The sequence below is a fragment of the Condylura cristata genome, unplaced genomic scaffold (assembly GCF_000260355.1).
Source record: "Condylura cristata isolate star-nosed mole 26May11 unplaced genomic scaffold, ConCri1.0 scaffold00023, whole genome shotgun sequence".
In the NCBI taxonomy this organism is placed as follows: Eukaryota; Metazoa; Chordata; class Mammalia; order Eulipotyphla; family Talpidae; genus Condylura; species Condylura cristata.
Genome location: NW_004567124.1, coordinates 15,657,286 through 15,680,607, shown reverse-complemented (window position 1 = coordinate 15,680,607; position 23,322 = coordinate 15,657,286). Strand labels below are relative to the sequence as shown.

Below are 23,322 nucleotides of genomic sequence, written 5' to 3'. Positions count from 1 at the left end.
TTTAACTGACCAGTCTCTTCACATAAGTTATTTAGAATGTGATTTGGTTTTCATCCTCTCCCCTTGCTGTGTAATCTTCTCAGAGTGTGTCATAGAACATAGCAACACAGAGAGGGAATTATCAAGTGGTGACAAGGAAGTGATTAATTCAGTAGAAATTACATCTGTTTCTGAGAACTTATGATGGCATAGTATTAAAGTAGGCCTAAGGACCCATTTCTCTGGCTGAATAATTTCTTTCTTTGAGGGATCAGGGTATAATTTAACTTTAGATCAAGTGTTTACTATTCATCTAAATGAACAGAATATAATGAAACCAATAATAATTTGCAGTTTTAATATATAACAGATTAGAGTCATAATAAATGTTCACATTTTTAGGAATACTGTTTTTCCCTGATGTTATATGCACATTATAAACACTCAAAAATGATCTTCCTAAAAAGACAGACAAATGTTTTCTTTTTATTTGTCCTGAAAAATTATCTTCACTTTGTACTATTCATTTTCCACATAGTTTTATGCCTAAATCCATCTTCATAAGGCTCTATCCCTTATCTGCCAAACAACTCAAGTGCCCATTTAAATGAATAGAAGTTATTTCTCACAATAGCTTTGTTTTCCATTAAAGTTATTCTGAACTCAGCTCAGCCTACTTGGGAAGTTCAGTACAGTTTCCCTGCAGGAAACTCCTTAACTGGAACATTAAATTTTCTCTGGCTAGACATTGGGATGGTTGACAGTTATTACAGCATGGGCTATGAATCAGTGCTCACAGTATTTAAGGACTCTGTCACCCCTCTTCTGCTTCCTAAGGCATGATGATCATCCTCAGACTTGGAGAGTAAGCCAGAAGCAAATACAGGAAATGCCTGATGGACATGATTGTGTCCAGGCTAGAGAGTAAAATTATGTTAAAAAATTGTGATGATTGTCAGGAAGTATGTAAAAGTAAGAATTTGATGACACTTCTAATAAATACACTGCTAGCGAATAAAAGGAATCAAGTATTAATGCGGCCAAACAGTCACAATCTACAAAAGTACAGCAGTGTGTAGCTGCAAGAGAAGGGCTCTTGGCATATAAAACTTCTCTGGCAACAGCACAATTCATGAACATCAAAGGTCTATAAAGTGACTTCTGGTTGCATTTATAATGCCCAATATAAAACATTGTCCTGGGGTTAAAACAAAACCCACTTCTAAGGGAAAAAAAAAAAAAAGACTAAACTATCTAAATAGCAGGAATAACTTGGGCCCTAATAAAAATCGTGACTAGCATGCTGGCTCTCAGTGTCCCATAGGACATGTTCTCATACAGTAACATGAGCTGTCTTTAGTTAGAAGTGACACCTTGCTGATGGTAGTAAGAAGGGTGATGGTGGTCGTTAAGAGTTAGAGGCCATGAAGATCAGCAGTAGAACAGAAAAGGACAAGGATAAAGGGAGGCAGAGGAAAAGAAGAAATTATAGAAATAAAATTATTACCATCAGGATCCAAAAGCTAGCATTTGGTACTGAGAGAATTGGGAAATCATAAAACTGTCCACATAACTAAAATCCCCATTAATGATACCCAATTAATTATTGTTTTAGTAGAGTAACATTGATTATGTCTTCCTAAGTAGTATTGCATTCATTTCTGACTTATTTAAAGTATTCAGTACATAACATGTCTTTTATTTAAATGTTAAGCATCACCTATTATGAATAACTGACACAGTAGTTAGGAAGATTGTCTCTAAAACCAGAATTCCCTGCTTCAAAACTCACTTCAGTACTTACTAGTCATGTGACATTGGGACCAAATGCTTAACAGATCTGTGCTTCAGTATGTCCTCCAATAAATTACAGGTAATAGTAGTTCTAGCTTACAGATTAGTTTTCTTGTATGGATTAAAAGAGGTATTATATAGTCATGTAAGGCAGTTATAACATTATCTTTCACATAAGATCTCAAATAATAATCAAACAGGTAAAAGTTGTTCAGTCATTCCCGTATAATGTATCGAACAACTGGGTACCAGACCTTGTTTAGGTGCTTGGAAACAAAACAAATGTCCCTACTCCTTGTGGAGCTTGAATCTATTAAGGGGCAAAAGATACAAATATAAAAATGTAATGTTTAAGATGCTTATCGTAACTATAGATATAAAAAAGAAATGAATCAGGATAAAGAGGATTAAATGGTTGAGGGTATAGTGAAACTTTGAGGGGCTAGAGGGTTAGCCCACATATTGCAGTATTACATGCAAGAGTACTGTTAATTAAGTCTCTCTAGAAAGATGAGGTTTAAATAAAAAGTTGTATATCATATACAATAGATAGCCCCACAGTATTTCAACTTCATGTAATTGTTTTTCTGCAAAAAGAAAACTGTTTTTTCGGTATGTTATGTATTATTTCGACCCTGATATATTTGTACCTGCCAGTATTTGTCTACTCATACCAAAGGACAGCACTCTTGCTCTGTGTGATCAGTATCTTCAAGAGAAACTGTTTCTATTTATGCAAAGCAAATCTATAGTTGACAGGGCAAGTCTTTGCATTTTGAACAAGTTGTCCTTGCCCTGCCCATGACTCAGGATTCTTCTATTGAGGCAAGTGTCCCTGGGGGTACAGCACTCTGGTATTCAACACTCCCCATTCATTCTCTCTCTCTCTTTTCCTACTCTGAAAACTAAGCTATTTGGAAGTTTCAGTGCCTAAGGAGAGAGAGTTTCAGGGTGCAGCTGGAGTAAATGTTCTAGATACTCAAAAAAGTATCTGAACCTTTTACTATTCCTTTTAACTATACCTGATATTTGGGAGTAGATGATTAGCAATTTTATGCTCCAGTTATAAACTGTCCTAAATGATGCAACGATAGTGAAGAGTCTGACACACATCATCAATGTTTATTAAAACTATGTAGAAGATATGTTTCATAATGACTTGATTAATATTTTTGAGTCAAGTTCCTGCTACTTGGTATATTAATTTTTTTTAAAGATGTATTTATTTGTGCATACAGAACTGGGGTACAGGCCAGAGGCTCAGGGACGGTGAGAGGCTTCACCAGAGACAGAGTGGGGAGCAGAACAGGCAGATCTATGAAGTACACTGCTGAGGGGAGCAGTGGGTGGGTCAGGAGAGGTCTGCCACACCATGTGGTCGCCTCCAGGGCAGGCAGGGATCGAACTCATGCGGAAGTGGCTTTAGCTTCTCAGTGCTGTGCTTTAACCAGCTGAGCCACCAGGGAGGGCCGGGTATATTAATTTTTAACAAACAAATTTCTCTCAGTTTCCTTCTATATCCATTAGATATAATACTTTCTACTTGGAATGTTATTATTGCATTGTTATTCAAAAATAGTTTATGTCTATCAAACATAGTGCCCAACAAATATGAAGAAACATTTAATATCATTTGCTACATTAAACAAAAACTTATCACCCACATTTTTGGTTGGGTAAAAAAAAATGTAATTTTTTTTTCTAAAGGATTTTGTTGAAAGCTATTTATCTTGATTCTTTAAATTACTTGCTTTGCACTCGCTAGATAGATGCTCAGTGCTCTCATCTAATGAGCATGATTTTTTTTTAAGATTTACTTACTTATGCATAGAAGAATTGGGGTAAAAGCTAGAGATATGGGAGGTGAGAGGATTCACCAGAGACAGGCAGGCAGGACAGGCAAATGCACTGAAATACACTGCTGAGGGGAGCAACAGGCTGGTCAGAGGACTGCCACACCATGTGGGTCACCTCCCTGGGCAAGCATCGAACTTTTGTGCTGTAGTAGTTGCAGAGAGATAGTGTTGTGCCTTAACCAGTGGTGCCACGAGGGAGGGCCTCAAGCATGATTTTGAATGAGGGCTGTATGGCATGAAACATTTGTTTTTGTAATGAATTGAAATACTGTGCCACAGATTACTTCATAAGATTGTCAAACATTCATGATGCTAATCTTTCCATCTTTGAACTACTAGGTACAACTTTATATGCAGATAAGTGATTTACAACTTCCATGCATCCATACATCATGTCTTATCCCCCAGCAAGTATGTGTTTCCTTAAAGGTCAATAATAAATTTATGTATTCTATATCAAGTATTACACACTTGTATTTTGCTCTCCTTACAAGCTAATAAGTTAGTCTACCACAGATTTATGGATTCTGGCAGAAAAACCTGAGATACTGGATCAGAGGCTACTGGCACTGCAGGGAACGTGAGCTTCATGGTTTGGTCAGCTTCTCATATCCTGTAAGCCCCTTGGGGGCAAAATGTAGAGGTGGATGCAAGATAAACAGTGGATTTGTATCTGTTTCTGAGTTTAAGAAATTTCAATCTTTTAAATGTGTCCTCTGTTCCAGAGGAGGTCATCATCTCTGTGGGCTCTACAAATATCTGTGAAAAGTTAGTCTAGAACAAAAGTGCCTCCATACATATGGTATGCAGAGACCAGTAAAGAATTGTCTCCCAGCATTCCATAGCACTGAGTCATCTAGGTGAATAGTAGGAACTCAGTAGATGTTGACAGGAATTAATTTGAGCAGAGAATTGTGCAGTCATTGCTGTAAATTATAAGAGCAGTTAAGTGTACTTTATGCTGATTTCCTGAGGAAGATACTGATTTTTAAAAACTCTAATATTTATACACAAATGATTCCAAAAGAAAGACCTACATCAATGGAAAATAGAGATGAATGCAAACAAGAGAGTTAATTCCATTAGTGAAGAACTTCAATTATAGGAGCTCCATACTGCACATAATAACAAGGTCTGTGGTTAGTGGTGTGCTGGTAACTTTCACAGTGGGCTACTATAAAATCCTAAATTTGTAATGTTTGCCTATTCGCTGGGTCTCTGTTTCCTTAACATGACAAGCTATCATTGTGACATCTTTGATCAGAAAGATTTATAGTTTTCTCTTCAGATAAATGAGGTGAGCTCCAGTACACTACAGGTTGCTCTTTCTAATACCCACTCTTTGACCCAGTGTTCTTCCTGAAAATATTTTCTGGATGAAAGGAGGATGAGTTTGCATAATAACATCAATAGCCTGTCAGCAGGACCAGGTCAGGAGGTAACTGTAGCTATAACATTATTACCAGTAGCATATACCTGCTATTTCCTCATACAGTGTCCCAAGGTGTGAGAGCTAGATGAGCTCTAATTGCTATGTTTACTCCTGCTCTTTCCTTTTTTGTAGGGTCCCATTTTTTATTCATCCAAATGCTTTAGCTTGCATAGAGAGACAAAGTGACCAAATTATGATTCCAGGAACTAATATATTCTGGACCAGCACTTGTCAACTGAAAAAGTGCTGTGACCGACCTTGTTTTATTATCATATTGTTTGCAGTAACAAACTTGACATGTTCTTTTTATATATCTCCCAAGGTGAAATAATCACACACTCAAAAAAAAAGTAGGAGGCTAAGTGCCAAGCTGCTGTGTATCACATCTGAGTGTCGAATATGCCAGCAGGTTATGAACAGACAATTCAGGTAGATGCTTGTATTATTTTTTTGTGTTAATGACCATATTCAAATACATGTCTGTTTTCAAGTAGCTATACTTATACACCTTTGGACAGATGATTTTTGTCCAAATCCAAAGAGTTATTTACAGATACTAAAAACTAGCTCCATTATCAACATGCATTGAAAGACTGCTAGTCACTACAAATAGGCACTCCTAGGAGTCAAACAGAATATACAGTCTCCTCTCTCTTTGCTTCTCCTATCAATACCATAAAATCTCCTAAATCTAAATAGTTTGGCTCTTACTCTAACCCCCCCCTGTATCATTAGATCTATGTCTGTTTCTTTCAAATATTGGTTTTTTAAGTGTTTCTCGAATAGCTGTTTGACAATTTGCTAGTAGAGATTATTACATATGAAGGGAAGCATAGATAGGTTTGTCTTTGTTTAAATAACTAATTACCTTTTGGTGTGTATATGTGCATTTTATTAAGCTCCATTTCAGTTCCAGTAACTCTCCATTGGGAATAAACAATGCTTATCCTCTCTTTAACCCCTAATTGCACTGAGGAGACAAAATGAACTGAAGAACAGAAACAGCTACATTGTGGTCTAGAGAAATAAGGAATTATTACCATTTTAAGAGCACGTACCAGTGAGAATAATCTTTATTCCAAATTGTGAGTCAGAAAAGAAAATTGGAATAATTTAATTTCTAAATACTCAAATTTCTAAATGTATTATATTTATTTGTCCTAGAAGTATAATAAAATAACTGAAAATAATTCTTCCAATCATTAGTTTTTTACTATTTAAGCAATATGTATACTAATCCTAATATGCATAAAATAGTATATTACCTAATATTAAATTAATACCTAATATTAAATATTAGAGATTAAAAATAAATGTATATGATTCATTTTTGGAAGTATAAAAAATCTGGAGGATGTAATATATGAGCAAGTAATTATAGCACAATATTTTTTAATAATAGTTTACTTTTACATCATTTTGTGCCTTTTTCCATCTCAGTTGTAATCCCTGTGGGCTTCCCATCACCAAATCATCCATGTGCTATCACCATAGTCCAGTGTACTTCCCCCCTCCATTTTTTATCTCATTCTCCACTCCACCCCCATAAACTGTCTCTGGTATATAGTTGTCCATTACCAGTTCTTTCCCTGGTCCTTTATGCTCCTGCTATGAGTGAAACCATCTGGTATTTTTCTTTCTGGCTTATTTCACTAAGCATGATCCCTTCCAGCTCCATCCATGTCACTGCAAAAGGTTATCTTTTTTGATTGCTGAATAATACTCCATTGTGTATATGTACCACATCTTTTTAGTCTAGTCATCCATTTTTGGGCATTTGGGCTGTTTCCATGTCTTTCCTATTGTAAATAAAGCAGGAGTAAACATACGGTGCAGGTGTCTTTTTGAATCAGTGTTTTAGTGTTTGTTGGGTAGATACCTAGGAGTGGGATTGCTGGGTCATAGGGAAGCTCCATTTTTACCAGTTTGAGAAACCTCCAGTTTTCCATAGTTGGTTGTACTAGCTTTCCTTCCCACCAGCGGTGCAGGATGCAGGAGAGTTCCTTTTTCTCCACATCCTCGCCAACATTTGTTGTTGCTAGTTGTTTGAAGATGTGCCATTCTCACTGGGGTGAGGTGGTATCTCATTGTATAGCACACATTTTAATGTGTGTTATAAAAGTAATAAATTGAGTGAAGTGGTAGCATGTTAAAATTCATCTTTGTCTATTAAATAAATAGACAGTTGAGTTTTGTTATCTTTGTTTCTGATCATTTAGCCAACTCTTAAAAGTTACTCTTCTGAGTATTTCCTTGGGTAGCAGAGGGATGATTTCATAACAGATGGAAGATAAGTGAAGACACTTCTTAACCTATCCAATCATAGCAGGTTATAACACAAGAAACATTCATAAGTATGAGAATGTTTGCTAACCCATTGCTGTCACAAGTCTGCCAGTCACAGGATGTGAGATCATGTATTTAAAGATTCAGAGTACAGATGGTGCTACTGAAGGAAGGAAATAGAAAACTAGGTATTATTGATTAGAGAAACCTTTTAAAAATATAATTTAAATGGCAATATTATGCTATCCTTGCATGTTTAGTTCACTTTTAATCTCTCCACCATTGACCTACTTGTTGGCAACTCATTAAAGTGAGATAGCCACTGGCTAACATATCACCAGGACTTGGTTGTTTTGTCCATGAGTGGCGTACCTCCTGACATAACATGTCATGTGAGTTGTCTATGTCCTTCCTGTTCATCCTTTCAGGCAGGCATGCCAGCCCTCATGACCTTTCCTACTACCAAAACTGGGTGATTTTTTACTGTGACTCCAAATCTGGGCCATGATTTTGCTTCTGTGAGTAAGAAACAGGGAAACTAAAAGACAAGAAACATTATCCAAGAATAAGACATACTTAGTCTATGAATATTTGACAGTCACGTAATGATTGTAGACTCTGCTGTCAGGTATTACTTTTGTTAGTAATAGCACAGGGCTTGTTAGAAATTTAATGGGACTAGATATGTAGCATACAGCCAAGGAAAAATATGATTATAAATAACCTGAGATCTTAGCTTTAAGCATTATAGTTCACTTGCTACTTAATGTTTGATTTTAGTTAATGATATTTAAGTAGCCCATATTAAGGAGCTGGTGTTTCATTAACTTAATAATGATTGCACTTTTTAAAAACTATGTATAAATGGATGCTCGGATTTTCCAGACAGAGACTACTAAGAAAATTATCCTCAAATTGAAGAACATTAATATACACATTTTCACATTTCCTACTGCTTTGTGTCATAGAGCATGGTTTAAGAATTTAAAAACTAACACTATAAGCTGACCCCTGTGCTTCATGAATTCTAACTAAAGGGAAATATTTTTTTCACACAGTAAGAGGTGACTAATTATGAAAATTTAATCTTTCCATTTTTGTTGTTGTTGTTCCTGTTCTGTAGCATGTGATAATGTCTGAGGTTAATTTAGTTGCAGATAATTTTATGGAAAAGAGAAGGTTTTTGAAGTAAAGAATCACAAGTCTCAGATAAAGTTTTATTGTCAAAATGATAAACAGTCTGTTAAGGAAATGAATCCTAGCAGATCCCTATTGTAATTGAGTTGTTGGCATTTAATCTCTGACTTCTGACATTGTCTTCTCAAACTTAACATTGAGAAAAACTTTCAGGAACGGCTTAACAGCTATATTTTAGGCTTTAACTTCTGCAACTCACTGTAATAAATGTAAACCATCAGTGGTTTGCTCAAGAAATATTTTTAATTACTGGCAATATAATTTGTAATTTAGTCTTTCACACTCCTTTTATATCATTAAAAACTTAAAAATATACTAGCCTTTCAAAACTAATGTAAAGATGAATAATGAAGGAGTCAGCACATCTGAAATCACATTTCAAAGGAAAAAGGGTTGAAAGAGAAAGTCTGCTTACAGTGTTAAGGAGTATCATCCAGTGTTACAAGGTCAAGTGCTTAGGGAAGCAGAAAGTAATTTAGTAGAATATAAAGCCTCTTTTGACAATGAAGTCATTTACTCTTGAAAATATTATAGCATTTTGAATTGAGAATTTAATAAGAGTTCATGAAGAGGTTGAAAAGAAAGCAGTGAAACCACTTCATTCAGAGACCCTCATTAAGGAATCTGTTATTACTTCAATGATCTTTTAAGCCATCTCTGTCTCCTTTATCTCATCTTAACCTATTATAAATAACACTGCAGAGTCTTCTCTACTCTATGACTTGCCCCATTCTGAGAATACTGATACTGAGGTTATAGAGAAGTACATTGGTTGAGATGAGGAGGAGGTACTTTTATCTGCCTGTGGGGTGACAAATGTTACATTCCGATTTTACTTGAGAAGCAGGTTGGTGCCAGGCCATACCTATCAGCAGTCAAGCAGGACTCGCAGAGTAAGAACAGACAAACAGGGGAATAGTGTGATGCTTTTGAGTTCAAAAGAAGTAGATGATGAAGTTGGAAGTGATGAGACAGGATGAGCAATTATGTACTATAGGAATGTAGAGAAGTTGTTCTAGATCTTGTAGGTAATAAGGCATCTTGATAATTTCCATCTTTATATTAAGATATGATCTAGAAACATCACTCTTGGCATTGTAAAAATGGATTGGGGGCCCTCCCTGGTGGCGCAGCGGGTTAAAGCACAGCACTGAGAATCTAAAGCCGCTTCTGCATGAGTTCGATCCCCGCCTGCTCCGGAGGTGACCACATGGTGTGGCAGACCTCTCCTGACCCACCCGCTGCTCCCCTCAGCAGTGTACTTCTTTGATCTGCCTGTTCTGCTCCCCACTCTGTCTCTGGTGAAGACTCTCGCCGCCCCTGAGTCTCTGGCCTGTACCCCAGGTCTGTATGCACAAATAAATAAATCTTTAAAAAAAAATGGATTGGGAAAAAAAGAGATTAACTAAAATGGTAAAAAATGGAATAGGGCATGATCTGTGAAGATTCTGATGGAGGGAAACAGGAGCTAAAAAAATATTCATTTTCATATTCATTCATCTATTCTGTAAAATACTTCTCTATGTATTATAAAAACTGAAATGCAACTTAGTAACTCATGGTGACCCTAATTAGAAAATTAAGACATTGAATGAAAAATATAAAGAATAACAAGTTATAGAAGTCTGTCAGTTTAAGAAGAACCTTTTAATAAGTGTAAAATATAAAATATACTTGTTAAAGAGATATGCCCTGAGAGTAATTGGATTTTTATAGCAAATAGAATGATGCTGTATCTTATAACAGTTGGTGTCTTGGGTTTTATAAAATATGGAATCAAACAATCATTAGGAATTGGTGATTAATTAGATGTAGGAAGTGAGTCAATTACACAAATACCCATCCAATGTTGACAATAGTAAAAAAAAACAAAGTATGCAAAATGAATATGCTACATATGAATAATTAAATAATGATTAGAAAATTATGTTAATAGTGTTAAGCAAAAGGACAAAATAGACTGTATATTACCATTAAGTAAATAAATAAGTAATTGTTATTTTTTGTAATGTTTGAAGATAATAGGTCTATATTCTAGGTGAGGGGCTTCAAATGATTCATTACAAATATTTTAAATTACTTAATATTTCATAGTGCTATAAAAGATTAGTTATGTTGGTAATAGAAATTAGCTAGTCTTCACAGACTAGTCTTAGTCAATATTAGTAATTAATCACTAGTTCTACATTTGTGGAAACAGCACACTTTTGCCCACTAATGAACAAGGTCTACCATGTAAAATCTTCTTGATAGTTTTCATGAGATACTCTTCCGGTGCCTTGTCTTATTCTTAATCAACTTCATTTAATATATAATCAGTTTAATGTTCATTGATAATAATAGCATGAATTTAGTAAAATCAGCATTTATATCTTCTACCTAAATATCATATCCCTTAAAAATTACAGAATATTCTACTAAACTTCTTTTAATATAATTATGCTAAGAACGAAAATAAACCAAGTAAAAAAAGAATAAAACATTAATAGAATAAATATTGACACATCTCATTTAATTTATCCTATAATGTATCTTTCTTGTTGATTTTATGAGGTTATTGGCTCTCCAGATAGTTCCATAGATCTGAACATTTACCTCATTTTTAATGTCTGTGGTCTAAATAACTCAATTTACCTAGGCAGATCATTTGTTGAAAAGCTTAGGAGGAATTAGTTGGGGCTGTACTATAGAGTGATACAGGTTTCTGATCTGATGATAATACTTTCCTGGAATACACTGAAAAACATGTCAAATAATGATAGCACCTCTGAATTAGCTAGGGATGGCCTTTTATTTCCTCCCAATAAAAGCATTAGTTACTAAGAATGTGGAATAAAGGACATTTCATTCCTAGTTTGGAAATCAGGGTCTATCCTATACTTCTCAGGGAAGTATATGGGGCCTGGGAACTTACTTTAATTTCATTAAATTTAAAAAGGGGTCAGCTATAAACCTCAGCTCATTTAACTATCATAAATATAGACGCTTCAATCATAGAAGATGTAGAGTATGATATTCCATAGAAATAGAGCTAAAATTCTGGCTAGATCTTAGATAATTTCCTTGAGGCAATTACAAAGAACAATTATGCATCCATTTCCTTATTTATAAAATGAGGGAAATTAATGTATGACACTGATTTTTTTGAGAATAAGATGATACAAAACATATAAATGTTAGCTATAATGTTGAACATTATATAGGCAACTGGTAAACATTACATAAATACTAGCTATTATAAGCCAGATTGCTGGTTAAAGTTAGAGTCAACATAATAAAGAGGGTGGAAATCAAGGATCTTCCTTGGCTTGAGACCTTACCTTTAGTATTACTTTTCTGCTGTTGCCTGAGTTGATGATTTATTGGGATCACTCCTGAGCCTAAATAGTTTCTTCCTGATTTTACTGACTATCCATGAAGTAAATCACTTGCCAAAAAACAAAAAAAATCAATGATTTGTCTACTGATATGTTTAGTCCTCAATTTCTTTATTTGATCTCTCTCAGCTAGCTCTCTGCCCTAGTTAGGAAGCTTCTCAATAATGAGACACAAATGTCTTATATTTTCACATAGCTTCAGTGTTTATGAAGTACTTCTCTATTTGTGAGGTGAGAGAGCATATTTTTAAAATCCAGGTTTGCAATTAATGTCATTACTTGATGGATAAACACTTTTTTTTAAGATTTATTTTTTTTTATGCATATAGAACTGGGGTACAGGCCAGAGGTTCAGGGACAGTGAGAGGCTTCACCAGAGACAGAGCAGGGAGCAGAACAGGCATATCAATGAAGTACATTGCTGAGGGGAGCAGCAGGCAATACAGGAGAGGTCAGCTGTCCCATGTGGGTAACCTCTGGGGCCAGGGATTGGATTCGCACTTAGTGGCTGTGGCTAGCTAGCAGTGTTGTACTTTAACCCATTGTGCCACCAAAGAGGGTCTGATGAATAAATTCTTGAATGTTTCTTAAAAGTGATGATGCATATTTTAATGGGCTTCCCTGGTAGCACAGGTATTAAAGACAAAGCACTATGAAGCTTTCCACAGCCACTGCAGCCTGAGTTAGATCTCTGGATAGGGAGTTGATGCACAGAGCACAGCAGATCTCTCCTTTCTCACCCATTGCTCCCCTCAGCAATGTACGTTAGACAATCTGCCTGTTGTTTTTCCTACTGTGTCTCTCACCCCCATACCTCTGGACTGCACCCCAATTCTTGTATGAATAAATAAATCTTTAAAAAGTGATGATATGGCCCTTCCTGGTGGTGCAGCGGGTTAAAGCACAGCACTGAGAATCTAAGGCCCCTTCCTCATGAGTTTAATTCCCGCCTGCTCCGGAGGTGGCCACATGGTGTGGCAGACCTCTCCTGACCGGCCCGCTAGTCCCCTCAGCAGTGTACTTCATTGATCTGCCTGTTCTGTTCCCCAATCTGTCTCTGGGGAAGTCTCTCACCGCCCCTGAGCCTCTGGCCTGTACCTCAGTTCTGTATGCACAAATAAATAAATCTTTAAAAAAAAGTGATGATAAAAATTTTAAATTATAAGGAAATACAACCAGATAAAGACAGTTTTTAGCCTATCAGTGAAAATTAATAGGACCGTTTATATTGTACTTCAGTTTTCCAAGTTATAAATTATAGATTGAATAAAATTAACAAAGTCAGAACAACAGAAATGAAATTTAGATTCATGTGTTCAAACATGTGTTCATTATTCTGTAATAGTTTATTTTGGCATGGGTACTTGATACCTGTGGTATGTTAGGATAGGCATAGAGGCAAAGTGCAAAGTACAAGAATGTGTATGTGTATAACTGTCTCATAAGTAGGATTGCTGAAGATTCTAGCTCTGTTTTGTTAAATATGTTGAGAAAGAAAACATAAAAAAAAGAAAACATAAAAATAAATGATAGGATGAACATACAAAACTGATTTATATAATGCTTTTCAGTTTATAAATCACTTTCTCAATCATTATCACAGTTAAATATCTTAGTTACTAAAGTCACATTATTTAGGAATCAACATTTCAAAACATTTTAAGGCAGTTGGTATGATTGTCATATAATATGGTGGAAAGAAATAATGTTCACTTAATGTTATTATCAATCCTGTTCATAGAAGAAAATGAAATTGTTTGAAATCAGTCTCAGGAGCAATCAAAACTGGAAAAATAGTGCTAGAAACCCACATGCTCTCTTTAGATATATTTGATGTTTGAAATATGGGATGGTCAGTCATAAACTGACAGGGAGAGGCAAAAAATGTGGAAAGGGTTGGAAGAAAGACGTTTACAGTGACGGATGAACAGTTTCACTTTTTGAAGTTGGATGTTACAAAGAAAGCACTGAAATTCAAATTCTTAATTTTTTGCTGTCATTGTGTCTGTTATATCCCTTAGCCTAAAATATGTTAGTAGGCATTATTGGAAATGTGTTACTTCCTTAAGGCAATGATGGAGATCATACTATTCAATATTTTCTAGTAGAATCAATAATGGACAGGATTTTAAATGTCATTTCCTCCCCTGACAGTACACACTGTCTTCCCTCTTGTCTTTTGCCTTTCCTTTTACTCATTCTCCAGATCTTCATCTCTGCCCACAGCTACTCTTTTCCTGTGTTCTGTGATTCTAACTAAAAGTGAATTTCAGCTGCATATATGATTTAAATACAACTTGTTCATCCTTGATATATTCCTTTCTCATATACAATGGCTTTAATAGTATATATTTACTATTACATTGTATTCTCATCTGAAAACATAAGTTATGGCAGTATTGATATTTATTACCACCTTATCCTTATTAATGCATTGTTCTACTTGAATTGTCTGATATATTCAGTAACTTGTCCAAGATCAATAAGCTAACAATTGTTATAACCAGGAGTATTAGAATTAAGACTATGGATACTGATAAAAATCCATTAACACAGAAGTTTCCCTTCATTAAACTAAGTAACAAGAATAAACCAGCTCTTTATAGTCTGTAGATTATAAAATAACAATTTATTGACTACTGTAGCCAAAGATATAACTATTAGCTCCTAGAGGTATGAATTGAATTGTTAACCAGTGAAAAAACTGACTCGAGGCTTGAGGATAGCAAGATTTTTGTAAATTAAGTGAGTATTTAAAAGAACTACTGGTGGTGGGGGTGGAGTGGGGAATGGGATCAAAAACGGGGGGGGGGAGGGAAATGCATGGGACTATGGTGGTGGCACACGGGTGATTTGGTGATGGGAAACCCGCGAGGATTACAATCAAGATGGAAAAAAAAATGTGCAAAAAGATGTAAAAATAAACTTTAGTAATAATTAAATTAAAAATGAATTAAATTATTAAAAAATGGCTTCAACTGTTATGCTGATCATCAAGTCTGACTTTAAATCTGTTGGAATAAAGATGATTTCCATGTGTTCCCTGTCAAAAAAAAAAAAAAAAGAACTACTGGTGATCTTAAAACCTTTTAAATAAACAAATGGCTATATTTGATTCAATAGGAAATAATATTCAATATATTAAACTTTAACAAATGTAAAGATTTGTAAGTCCAAATCATTTTTTTAAGATTTATTTATTCATACAAAACTGGAGTACAAGCCAGAGTTTCAGGGGCATCAAGAGGCTTCACCAGAGACAGAGTGGGGAGCAGAACAGGCAGATTGATGAAGTACACTACTGAGGGGAGCAGCAGGCGAGTCAGAAGAGGTCTTCAGCTCCCTGGCCCGGAGGGAACTGGTGCTACAGTGGCTTCAGAGAGCTTCATATGCGGCACTTTAACCCATTGTGCCACCAGGAGAGCCCTAATTTATTTAGATTTTTTAATGAAGAAATAGTATCCTTGTAAAACAAATTATTTTAATCTTGTCTACGTGAGAGTTAACATTCAAAGTAAGTGAAAATTCTTTTCGAATGATGACTACATTTCAAACTTTCCTGTTGCAACTACAATACCATTTTGAAGTTTAATCTGTGAAGATACAAAACACCAAACAATGGTATCAAAAGAAACATCTTTACCATTGCCATCACACTAAACTTCAAAAAGTCAGTTTCTATTTAAATTGTTCATTTTTCCTTTTTCAGAGCTGGACGGGGACTTTATGGTATTGACAGTATGCCAGATCTCCGCAGGAAAAAAACTTTGCCTATTGTCCGAGATGTGGTAAGTTACTCCTCATTTAGTTCTTTTTAATTACCTGTGCCCTCTTTTTGTCTTTATAAATGTCATATTGTCCTTCTTATTTGGGATCCTAGTCTTTGTATTTCAGAGAATAAAATATACACGAAGCTAGGCTCAAGTTTTGATTTACTTCTTTAAAAATCTACGGGATGGAGAGAATAGCTCTAAACTTTTGACAACTTTATATTATTATTTTAATTACAAACTTAATAAAAATGACCCTATAATTAAGCAAAACGAATTTACACGGCATGCCAAGATAGCCATTGCCACGGGCTTTACATGTGTTCAGTGTTATGAATGGCTACAAGCTCATTTATCATCTTGAGTTGAACTTCTCCTTAATTCAGTAGACTTTAATACTTTACAAAGCAAGCAGATAATAAGAATCTGTTCTTTTCTACTAGAACAAGATCAAGTCTAGTCAAATTAACAAGCTATTCAATTATCTAAAGAAAATCACAGCTCCAAAGTTATTGAAACCTTTATTAACCCTGAATATAACTGAGTAATACAAACTCTCCTATAATGAAATATGCTGGGGAGTTCCTAAATATGCTGGGGAGTCCCTAGAAATGCAAAGAACTAGTAGTAGTCTGCATAGGATTATAAAACCAGAGTCCATCCACATGGGAAAATGAGTATTTTTCTATCATTCACACAGTAAGTATCCAATCTACTGAAGTCATAGTCTTAACCATGAAAATACATTTCTTCCAGAGAAATAGAAATGCCCTTAGAACACAAACCATATACTAGATATAACAGAAAGCATAGCATGTGTGCATTTTTGCAGTTAAGCTCATTTTCCTGTCACTAGGGTACAGTCATTGTTTTAAAATGTTAGGCTTATTTAATAATGTTATACTCTTTTCTCACTGTTCATATGTCTAATTTTTCATACTTTGTTTCCTCTCACACATGGAACCTTTAGGCCATGGTAAGTGATTTTCAATTTAACTAATTTTTGTGTTTTCTAAAATATGCACTGTATTTTTGATGGGATAAGAAAGATGGGAAATTAAAGTCAGAAATTTAAGGTCTAGTTCAATTCTGAAAGACAGACCAAATTATGTGTGAATTATTATATGTAATGGGTATAAATACAGACTTAAAAAAGGACACAAACACGTTTAAGGACAATAGTTGTTGAATGTACACCATTATCTTAGGCAAACTCAGGAGGTTTGTAAACCCTCTGCAGATTTAGGGGTGGAGGCAGTTGGTAAGTGGCTTCCTCCTTAGTATCGTGCTGAACTTCATCTGTATTGCTTGTAGCATGAAAAAAAAAAAAATATGCTTTGACCAGATACATTATTCTATGGTGGTTTTCCTTTGTTCCTTATAGGACAGAAAAATTAATATCCTTTATTTAGGACTTCAACTAAGTTTTCTAGGGTGCTATTGATTTTATTATACTGCATTATTTTTTCCCCCCAGTGGGGAAGCTAAAGGGACTTGATTCTTATTTTAAGTTACCTAAGTTACCATACTGAGTGAAGAAAACAAATCTGGGTATAATGATTCTCACTTAATAAAGTGGTTACTTGGAAGAAAATATCCTGATTAGTATGGTAAAGTATTCCAGGGAAATGTGAATCAGTCAGGAACCATCTAGCATCAGCTCTAAATCGGGACCATCATCTAGATCAATGGCTGTCTGCCAGTGGTCACATTTTATGAAGGTATGTGATCATGGGCACCTCGAGGAAAAATAAATTTCTTGAAGCGTCTTGCTAGTTTGTAAGGGTGGTTCACATTGGAAAAAAACTGTAAAATGTCATGATTGGGTTTGATACAATAAGTGACCCTTTCAGCCTTAATGCTCTTGAATTCTACACTCTGAATGAACTGACTGGCCACTGAAGAAAACAGTGTTAGTCTATATTCTTACAGTTTCACATTCTGCTGAGCAGGATGTAAGTGGCAATCATTGCATGTACTAATAGCACATGATCCTATTTGTTTTAGACCTTGGCTGCCCGGAAATCTGGACTTTCCCTGGCAATGGTGATAAGGACATCACTGAACAATGAGGAACTGGTAGGTACCGAATCACGTAGTAACTGTGCATTGATCATAAGCCAGGCAAAACACTATTCTGCTTGAGCCATTCAGCTGTAATGTTCATTTCAATGAGCCTGGAATAATTGGGAGCATGGGAAAAGCCTGGACACCCAAATAAGCAAATTTCTTTAGGGCCTCAGCATCACTACCTACCATATGAATTATTCCCTGCTGCTCAAATATGCATCCATCTTCCCATTTTTAGACATACTCTCCCAGTCTAATAGCTTACCTGTTACTCTCCCCCTGGGGGTGAGGGAAAGCCTACTTAGTTTTACTTAGTTTGAATTTTTTCTTCTTTATGAGGTATTCTCTAACATACTCACTTTTTAGACAAGTTATTTGTTTCCTCTTCTGAACTTTCTAGCATTTAATATGACTTCCACAGTGCCGTGTGGTTAGGAGTAAAGTCTTATGATGAGTCCCATCTATGACATTAGATTAGCATTATTGTATCTGGAAAGTTATGCAACTTTGCTGAACCTGAGTTCTATCATCTGAGATGTTAATAAGACTGGATGAAAGGAGTAGATATATGTCTATTCCTGACATAGTCTAAGGAAAACTAAACAAAAATAAAGGCTGAATTATTAATACTAATTGACTAATTACAATTACTTTTTTTCTTTCTTTCTTTTTTTTTACACAACCCTTTCTTCTTAGGCTCTTATATCCTATGCAGTTTCATGCCTATTATTTAGAACACCTTCTGGCATGAGGAAGATACTTTATAAATTCTTACTGAATGAAAGAACCAGTGTGATTAGAAGTAGGCTACAAAAATCTAGGCTCAAGTAGGCTACAAGTAGGCTACAAAAATCTAGGTCAGGAATTCTTAGGTTTGGCTCATTAGACCACCTGGAGGAGCTTTAAAACATACTGATTGCTCAGTGAATCTGTTTTGTCTTTTTAAATCTCTTAAGTGATTCTAATATACAGCGGACATTAATTCTGCCATGTAATTCCATCATGCACAGACACTTGACAGAGACTTCTGCTCAAGAAAATCCTCTTTCATGGGAAGTTATATAAGCAACCTCACCAAATTTTAGCGACACTATTTCTAGAGTAAAAAATTTACCCACAGTAATTCTTTGTTTTACAATACATTTCTGTAACTCTACACACCATTATTTGCATTTCTATTTGTCATTTTCCTGGCATTGTTATCTTCCACTCAAAAAACACGTCTCCATTCGAATATCTAGGTGCTACAGCAGTTTAAAACATTTTCTCCTGTGCCACAGGATTGACAAATGTGGTTGCATTCCCAAGGTCATATTCTTACTCAGACATATATATTAGATTTATGATACCATGTAACGTTCTGAGTATAGTTCAACTACAAGAGAAAGTAAACATCCTCTGGTGTATGAGAAAACCCCATCTCCCAGCTGAATCTCAACTTATCTAGTATTTGCTGTTGAGGAAATAATCAAGCTCAAGGCTTTTACTGATAACTCCTACACTGTTTCATTCTTGTATAAAAACAGGGTGTTTGGTTTAAACCATGAATACTCATTCCCATGAAAAACTTGGTGGAAAAGCCATTGAACTGTCTCATCTTCTGAGAGCCTGAACAGGGAGTAATTTTTGGTCTATTAAAGTATTGAATGACTTTATCAACTTAAAAGTATGACATTTTTTATTTTTACTAAGTAAGAGGCTTCTGTGTTGGGTAGATGAATAGAAACTACCAGCTCCTGCTCACAAAGCCCATTTCCCTGGGGCCCACTTAGCAAAAACTAAATGAAATCTGACTTCTTCACAACAGGCATATTAAATTTCATTCTTGACAAGCTGCCACATTAAGTTGTTACATGGACAACGAACATAAATGTTGAAGTGAAAACTTTCCACTTTTTGGTGCCGAAAGTCTTCCTAGGCGTCATCAGACTGAAAGCATGAAATATTAGCATTTTCATGAACTAGAATGGCTTGACCATGTGGAAAATTTCAAATGGTAACTCTTCTCTTTCAATTAAAGAGATGCATGGTAAAAAGTTCAGTCACCTCATCTAGGAAAATCAATGCTCTAAAGTCTGATCTGAGATGACACTGGGTCACCCAGCTCTGTGCCCATGAATATTCTATGGGCAGTGGGAGAAGCACTGCCAGATGCCCCATCCATCCACTGCCAGTTCCAGTTCCACCATGGGAAGCCAATAGGTCTGGTTGGGAATTTCAGTTAATAAGCTCTTAAGAATGAGGTTTCTCTATACATCTTCTTGCTTAATAATACAAGAAGGGATAATAATACAAGAAGGGTCTTCAGAACCTCTCTAGTGGTACAAGGGTTAAGTCCCAGTGCTTTCACACTATCTGTGTTATCAAACCCTGGCCATGGAGGTGACCCACATGGTGCAGACAAATTCTCCTGTCTCGTCCGCTGCTCCTCTCAGCAGTGTATTTCAGTAGATCCACCTGTTCTGCTCCCCACTCTGTCTCTGGTGAATCCTAGTACTTCTGCCCTTCTAGCTTACACCCCAGTTTGTCCATGCATAAATGAAAAAATCTTTAAAACAAAAAAATCTTATCTTTAGATGCAACAGTAATCTGCATGGCCATACTGGTCAGCTTTGTGCTTGTTTCCAGAACATGATAGTTTCTCAGGCTTGGTGCCAGCATGCCTGGGCAATCAATAAAGGTCTACTGTGGTGTCAGACATTGTTTCAGTTTCTGGAAATTAAGTGGAAAACAACTCAGCTAAAAATCCCTGCCACCATGAGGCTTATAATATAACAGAAGGGGAACGATACTCTGTTTTTTTTTTTTTTTAGACTGTTGTAAAATCTAGGAGGCAAGAGTATCCAGAAGAAGATAGGCTCGGTTGATGGTAATAGGAAACTCAAGTAGCGTGAAAAATCCCAGTCATAAAGCTTAAGGAGATTTTGGACCTGTTTTTTAAATCTGTGTTGATGAGCATGGGTGGGGTTTGTCTGATGGCACATTGCAAAGAACTGTCAATTCTTAGTAAGGATTGGTTTGTATAAGAAAGTGAGGAGGGTCCTTTTTTCTGTAGCAGATTCAGGTTCAGTAAAAATGACTAACTAGGTCGGAATAATCAGGAGATCAGACTGGACTTTATGGGTATTATAATACTACAAAGTAACATGGAAAGAGGAAGTAGGTCAGAATATCTGTCCAGTACCTAGAGATCAGTCTCCATGCTGCTGACTCAGTGTACACCCAGGTTTTCTGGACTCCTGCTCAAGAACAGGAATCTTCTCATGACACCAAAACAGTGGTAAAGTGATTCCACCTCATATTACCTTTGAGAACGTGTTTGTTTCAGCACCCTTTGCCTCCCTTGACTTGTTAACCTAAAATAGAAGTAGTATATTTTTATTCTCAGTTTCCAAGAACAAGGTAGAGCAGGTACAATCAGGAAACTGGGACAGGCACTGGAGATTAGGTCTCCAAAGGATGCAGAGTCCAGTGTCTCCCTGTAACCTTTAAATTTCAGGGAATTCAGCAGTCAGCAGTAGTGACTCCAACATGAAGATTATCTCTTGCTACAAGTTTTGCTGTAGGTTCTTCTTCCTACCTTCAAGATGACAGTCTAGCTTGAGGGAAATGTTGGTCCAGCTCCACTATTTACATGAGAACTGGAGCATGTTTCTGCAACTCATTGGCCTTGATATTCTTGTATGTATGCTAATTTTAAGATTTTCACATCTGTGTTCCTAAGTAAATGGCCTATAGTTTACTGCTTCCTTGAACAATTTTAACAGTACCATAAAATAAATTGGAAGGTTTTCATTTTCTGTAGTTCTTCTAGTATGGTTTGCATAAATAAGTGTTGCTTTACCTCAAATGACTGGTAAACCTGTCTCTAAAACCAAGAAAATTTGTTAAATTTTTTTTTAAGATTTATTTACTTATGCATATAGAAATGGGGTACAGGCCAAAGGTGCAGGGGCGATGAGAGGATTCACCAGAGACAGAGTGGGGAACAGAACAGGCTGACTGACAAGTACACTGCTGAGGGGAGCATGGGGAAGGTCAGGAGAGGTCTGCCACGCCATGTGGATCACCTCTGGGGCAGGGGTCAAATCCATGCTGAAGTGGCTTTAGCTTCTTAGTGCTGTGCTTTAACCAGCTATGCCACTAGGGAGGGCCAATGGTGGCTTTTTGACAGCTAAATCAACTTAACATAATAATAGCAGTCCCATTCTTTAATGATTATTCTTGAGCTAATTTTGATAATTATAACTTTTCAGAAAATTTTCTTTTTCCCCTAAATTTTCAAAATTAATACTACAAATTGTTCATGTAATGCTATCATGATTTATAAAATGCTATTTTTTTCTCTTGTTTATAAAAGCCAAACTATGAATGATTTCTTTGGAATTTATTTTATTGGCATCGTATTGTTTCTTTGTTTTTCTATTTATTTCTGCTATTTAGATTCATCCTCTGTTCTCTTTGTATTTCTACTAAAGCTGTTTTGTCGCTGAATTTGATTTTAGCTTATTAACTTTAATTGTCATTATTAACTGTTGCAGATACACAGAAGAATACTTAGACAGCATCAGTGAAGGGAATATATAACAGTGTTACATAAACTTGAATATCCATGACTCAGCTTTAGAGAGAGTATTCCATAGCTCCTCATGTATTCAGTTCTCATTTTGTTTTTTTTTTCTTCCAGCATTCAGAAATTCCATGTATGACATTGCCTTGCTGTGGTTTATACTTTTCCTGTGCTTGTATAATATAACTTAATATAACTTTTTTTTTTCTTTTTTCTAACATGTATTTAAAGTTACTCATTTTCTTCTCAGTACACTTAAGGTACATGATACAAATTTTGATATATAGCCTTTCACTGTGCTTGAGATATAATTACTGCTTAAATGATCCAGTGATAAATATTTTGTCTCACCAGTTAAGAAGTGTTTTCTTGTCTTCCAAAGTAATTTGAACTTTATTTTTGTAACAGGGTTTTGTTTATATGACATGAACTTTATATTTAGGTTTTTGGCATTTAACTGAGAACTATTAAGTACATAATCAATTTTATAGGACTCCCATATGAACATATTCAGTCGGATTCACAAATTTTCAAGACTTTTATATTTTTTAAAAATTTCTCCTTTCAACATTTTTAGAAATCCTATTAATCACTTAAACACTTTTTCCTTCCTTAAAATATATTCTATGTGATGTTAGTAAAGCTACACTAGATTGATTAGGTCAATATTTTCTTAATCGAACTTTTTCTAGTGTTTTCAAATCTTAATGTATTTGATGTGTATCTCATAAACAACACAAACTTTAATTTTTTAAATTCAGTTCCAGAATTTCTGTTTACAGTCAAATTCAATCAAATATTTATAATTATGTATTTGAGCTTAGTTCTGTTACTTTTAAGAGATGAGATTGTGGCTCATCGTATACCTATAGGAGTGTAAAAGGTTCATTTAAAACTTTGAATAATGCGGCCCTCCCTGGTTGCGCAATGGGTGAGGACATAGCACTGCAAACTAGCTGCAGCCTCCTCAGTGCAAATTTTATACCCCCCC

General features: G+C 35.6%; 1 protein-coding gene across 1 annotated transcript in view; it reads left to right on the top strand.

Moving 5' to 3' along the window:
- Positions 1 to 23,322, top strand: part of UNC13C (unc-13 homolog C (C. elegans)) — a 410,279-nt gene that overhangs the window by 137,344 nt on the left and 249,613 nt on the right. The window contains exons 4-6 of the mRNA XM_004687775.2: positions 15,631 to 15,709; positions 16,662 to 16,667; positions 17,699 to 17,770. Coding sequence (XP_004687832.1) covers positions 15,631 to 15,709; positions 16,662 to 16,667; positions 17,699 to 17,770 — 157 coding nt within the window. The remainder of the gene's footprint in view (positions 1 to 15,630; positions 15,710 to 16,661; positions 16,668 to 17,698; positions 17,771 to 23,322) is intronic.